This window comes from Poecilia reticulata, linkage group LG20 (assembly GCF_000633615.1).
Source record: "Poecilia reticulata strain Guanapo linkage group LG20, Guppy_female_1.0+MT, whole genome shotgun sequence".
Lineage (NCBI taxonomy): Eukaryota > Metazoa > Chordata > Actinopteri > Cyprinodontiformes > Poeciliidae > Poecilia > Poecilia reticulata.
In genome coordinates this window covers 25,313,506-25,319,025 of record NC_024350.1, presented here as the reverse complement: position 1 = coordinate 25,319,025, position 5,520 = coordinate 25,313,506, and the positions used below count along the sequence as shown (strand labels likewise).

Below are 5,520 nucleotides of genomic sequence, written 5' to 3'. Positions count from 1 at the left end.
TACAGATTATGACTGTAAAACATTAAATTGAATTTGGCTTTGGTTTGGCTTGATGTGCCTTTATTCATCAGCAGCTGCTTCAGTGAGTTTTCATATAAAGTGTCTGGTCTCCTCATTGTGTCTTTAAAAAGTTGCTTTTAAAGACAGTGTTGCACTGGTATTGATGTTTTTACATTACATTCTCACTTTTGCTTAGTTAGTAAATGAGGAATTTTTACTTACTTTTCCTTCTCGCTGTAGATGTGAACTAGAAATTGTCCTGCTGACTTGGCATCCAGTGGGCAAAATTTACAATATGTGACACGTGTTACATGTGTGTTGGCKGAAAGTGAAYACAGATGCGCTCTTCCAAACCAAAGGACCAAATGCTGTCTGGTGTTGTAAACATCCACATGCAACAAGATTTCATGAATGTAAAGGAGAGTTAAGTTTTTGTAATTATGACCAAAACTGGTTTGTTCAATGAGACCAAGAATCTSAGAGACCAAGACTGAGGCAAGACCTGGAAAATAAACAGGTCAAGGCCGGTCATGAACCCTCCCTTGTCCTTGTTTCCATGGGAACAGTCCCTGTGGAGTGCTGCCATAGTCGGGTCCAAAGATGGAACCATCTGGTCTCCTCAGATCTGGACAGTAGCAGCTGATCTTTCAGGTGATCAGCTGGACTTTGAGAAGTGGATGGATGAAAGTTGGCCCGGTTTCTAGAGTTAGAACCTTGTTCTGATGGTTCTACTTAACGGGTTCTACCGATCCACAGATCAACAAAACTAAGCAGAGATGAAGAAAAAGCCCATTTGGTTCTGTGTAGTTTGACCCGGATGTAAAAATCTGACTGATCGTCTCCACCAGCTGAAGGTTCAACTTTCTTTATTTCAACATTTCATAAGAACAAACTGAACCGTTCAGGTGGAAAATAAAGCAAATGCTGATTGGTGAAAGCGGAAAAAACCAAAACTCATCAACATTTTTCARGAGCAATATTTCCAAACTCTGCTCAGMAAGAGGCTCCATCTGGTGGCTGAACAGGGAACAACACAARYAGTTCTGTCCATTTTCTGCTAGTGGCAGCATATCCATCATCTGCAACATTAGGGAAAGTTTTTCAACCATCCAGAACTTAGAACCTTCAACAGGATCCAAATGTCACAACCATGGAGCTGGAAGCAGCTCAGAAACACAGAGACCAGAACAACAGTCCAACTGGGACATCAACTCAGAACCTGGAGCACAGATCAAGTTTGAATCCCATTTTCTACCCTGGAATAGAAATAAGTGGGAAGGTCCAACATTTACTGCAACATGGAAGTGGGCAGAGCTTTCAGCCCAACATAATGTTCATACTGATGTATAAAATCCATGAGGAATAAATGAAATATTTCTAAATCAACCTACTTTAGAGTTGAAGAAACAACCAGGTTTAGTCTGATATTCTCTCATTTCATTGCCAGATCTTCTCAAACGTAGAAAATTGCAAAACTGATTMATTTCTCTGGTCAAATATTTGATTATCTCAAGAAGAGTAAAAGCACTGATGTATTAGTTTTCATGGATTCTGATGGGTCATGTTTGAATCTTAAGCAGAAGGAAAACAGACATCTGCTGCTGCTCGATGACGTTCCCAGAACATTTACGGGTCCTTCACAAGTTCTGCTTCTGTGCCARGACTTTGGACACTAATGAAGCATCTGGGACTAGAGTGAAGGACACAGAGATAGAGACAAATATGGACACCGGTACAGAGGAAGCAACAAGAAATGRGATTCAGACCTTTCAAAGTAAGAGCTTTGAGCTGCATTAACAAACTGAAGAGATTTTCTCCATGAGGAAAATCTTCTGTCTCAGCAGTCATCGTAACAAATCTCTGCTGGATCTGAAGCTGGTTCTGTTGGTCCCCCCTCCAGAACCAGCTGACCCAGTTCTGGTGCTAGCTACCATTAGCTCTCTAGCTACCAAAACATGGCATCAACAGGGAGAATCAGGAACTTCTAATTATGAAACATGTCAGCAACAGCTGAGTGATTTTTAAAGAAAAATAATGATGGGAAAGCTCCCTGGTAACATGACATTAAAGGTCAAAGGTCAGGGTTTGCTGGAAAAGGAGGATTAACACTAGAAACRTGAACTCTGAAGTCTGATCTGAAGGTTTTGAATGTTCAGGATGAGTTCAGGGACGTTTCCTGAAGCTGGTACGGTGAAACCTTCCCCTCAGTCTGATGAGCTTCAGGTTGYCTTCACTGACTTCACATTTGGAACTTTGAAGCTTTTTCTTTTCTGACTTTTCTCCCAGAACCGTTTGGTTCTCCACCATCACTGGGCTGACAAGCAGCTCCTTTTRCGCCGCTYTGCTTCTAAAGCCACAAACATACAGAGACAGAAGTAGTCAGGGTTCCTGGAACATTTTACAGTCATGGCACTAACATTTGACTAAACTCTCAGTTAAGGAGAAATTMAATCCTGAACAGCTTCAGATTCRTGAGTTATAATAAAATAATCCAGAAAAAAGGGTTCTATAGTTCAGAACTAGCCAGATCTTCACCAACCTCACAGTGAATCCTCCATGTCCTCTAGACTGCTGGTTTGCTGCTGTGAGTCTTCTTATGTCGTTTTAGATAACGGGACAGTTTGAAAGTCTTCCCACACTGCTCACAGCTGTATGGTTTCTCCTCAGAGTGGGTCTTCTGGTGGGCTCTGAGGCGGTCAGTTCGGCTGAAGACTTTCCCACACTGCTCACATTTGTATGGTTCATCTCCAGTGTGAATGCGTTGATGAGCCACTAAGGATATCTTCCGGATGAAGAGTTTCCCACAGAGACCACAGCAGTATGGTCTTCCTCCCCTATGGATGATCTGATGTGCTTTCAGCTGGTCCCACTCAGTGAAGGTTCCCCCACATGCATCACAGGAGAACCTTCTGTCAGTGTGGAGGAAGCTGTGTCTTTTTAARTTTCCTTCATGCCTGAATGATTTTCCACACTSCCCACACCAAAATGATTTAACTCCAGTGTGAACCCTCTGATGTCTTGTGAGATTTGATTTGGTGTGGAAAGCCTTCCCACACTGTTCGCAGATGAAGCATCTCCCCTGAACATGAAATCTCTGATGGGTTTTTAACTTGACTCTTGTTGTGAAACACTTTCCACATTCTTCACAGTTGTGGGGTTTAACTCCAGTGTGGAGAAGCTGATGGGTTCTGAGGCTAGTCTTACAAATAAAACCCTTTCCACACTCATCRCAGACAAATGGCTTCTCAGCCATGTGGAGGAGGAGATGTTTCTTTAAAGARGTGCTTACTATGAAACATTTTCCACACTTGTCACATCTGTAGGGGTTTAATCCACTGTGAACCATCTGGTGGTCTCCAAAGTGAAGACGATTTGCAAAGGTTTTTCCACACTCATTGCAAGAGTATCGTTGTGGTTTAGTGTGTAATCGTTTATGGGCATTCAGGTTTAGAGAATTTCTATAAGTCTTTCCACACTGATCACAGGGGAGCTGCTTCTCTGGGTCTGCTGAGTGGGTTCGCTTATGGAGATAAATGCTTGATTTATGACTGAACGTTTTTCCACACTGGTCACATCTGAAAGGTTTTTCTCCAGTGTGGACAACTCTGTGGGCTGTGACTTGYTTTTCTGTGCGGAAGCTTTTTCCACAATCATTACAGCTGTATGACTTRTTCCCACTGTGGATTTGTTCATGAGTCTTTAAATCCCTTCTGAGTCTGAAAGACTCTGAACACGTCTCACAGGTGAATGACTTAACCCCACTGTGGATCAGCTGATGTTTTTTTAGGTCGGTGGAAGAGATGAAATCTTCCCCACACTTCTCACAGCTGCATGGTTTCACCTCAGAGTGACTATTCTGTTGCATTCTGAAGATCTTTGCAGAGGAAACAGATTTCCACACCAGCTACAGATCTTTAATKATGTATTTTTGTTGTTGTTCTGAAAGTTCTGAGGTTTCAGTCCATTCCAGTTCTGATGTTCCTATAGAGACAAAGACAAGAACATGAGCAGATCCGATCGATTGGATGAAAGTTTTCTTTACGCTTTCTTAAATCTTTAATCCATACTGAAAAAGTCTYGTTTGCAGGTTGATTGAGGAGTTAGAATATCTTGGTGTGAATGTGAACAGTTACAGGTATGTTATGATAAGAAAGAAGGAACCAGTATGGCATCTTATATGTGTGAAGAGTATCCAACTGATCCCAGTATCAACACTGAAAAAGGTAAAGCATGTCAGACACACCAACACCAAGACGCACTTTGAGACAGTTCTCTGGAGAACCAAACGTGAGTCTGAACMAGATCTGGCCCAGCAATAACCTGTCCAAAGTCAAATGTTGATAAGTCATAAAATCACAATGAAAAAGTGTCAGAGTTAATATCAACATGTATATTAAAATCAACAGAAACAAGAACAGAATCTAAATCTATTGTGCYTTTAGAAAAAGGTTCAGTAAATTCAATTGAAAAACTAGTTTTAAATCTTAATAAACATTAATTACTGCAGGAGAAGCTAAGTAATCAAATSAACAGGAGGAACCAAGTAAGACATATTTTTGTAATATAAACTATCCGAGAATATGGCAGCAACACCAGCACTTTTCCTATCAGGCATTAAATAATATACAAATAAAAAGTTTAGCAGAGATGCTTAACTTAGGCATGGCAGCCATTTTTACAACATATGGAAACATTCAGGATGAGTAACCCATGGTAACCAAACCACTGCTATATTCTTATAGTTAGCTGTAAAGTGGACAGATGTTTGCATTTTCATTTGTCATAGTTTTATAGTTTTTGTATGTGTATGTTTTTTATTTTCTCATGTTGGGGTTTATTTTTTAAAGTATACATYGTTGTATAAAACTGTAATACTGTAAAGAATGCGCTGTGGAAACTGATTTTTTTTTTAAAGAGATGCTTCAGTTAATTAAATATGGCCTCTATCCTCAAGTAAAGTGTCTGTAGGAGAATGCAGTAATGTTTCTGGAATGTTATATAATTTGTGATGAAGGTGTATTATTAACGGGTCAAAAACAATAAAAATGTAAAACTTAAATAAGTTGTCTAGTTGAAACTGGCTGGAAACGACACACCAAACAGTTAGAGCATCAGAACTTTATCAGCATCCATCTAATAACGTTTYCAACCGTTTATAAGACAAACTAAAGGAACMACTGACAGACAATGCTTAGTTTCATACATTCACACACAATCTGTCATTTTCGCGCCTGTTAGCCTAGCATGCTAACGTAGCTTCCAGCTCYGACACTTTCGGGTTGCAGCTGCTGAGAAACTTTCTGAAGCAGCTTTTCAGCGGCAGTAACATTACTGACCATCAGCTTCAGGTTAAAACACGGACTTTAATTTGGCGGTAAACAACAGATCAAGATTTAAACCTTTGCTAGAAGGCAAACTAGCTACTGATTCTCCTGCAACTGTAATGAAGGTTCATTTCTCCAAAAACTCACATCTTCTCTGAACTTCAGTTCTCTCCAGCAGAAGTGAGGGAATCCTTCA

The 5,520-nt window shown here is 40.4% G+C and overlaps 1 protein-coding gene across 2 annotated transcripts; it reads right to left on the bottom strand.

Annotated features, from left to right (window-relative positions):
- Window positions 1–849: 849 nt before the first annotated feature.
- Window positions 850–5,520, bottom strand: LOC103456971 (zinc finger protein 347-like). 2 transcript variants are annotated; one of them, XM_008396855.1, is made up of 2 exons: window positions 5,472–5,520; window positions 850–3,981 (listed from the first exon to the last, which is right to left on the bottom strand). In XM_008396855.1, exon 2 carries the CDS (start codon window positions 3,863–3,865, stop codon window positions 2,564–2,566), a length of 1,302 nt encoding a protein of 433 aa, XP_008395077.1. In that variant the 5' UTR covers window positions 3,866–3,981; window positions 5,472–5,520; the 3' UTR covers window positions 850–2,563. The 2 variants fall into 2 exon arrangements, with proteins under 2 accessions (XP_008395077.1, XP_008395078.1); XM_008396856.2 differs by lacking the exon at window positions 5,472–5,520 and adding an exon at window positions 4,260–4,302.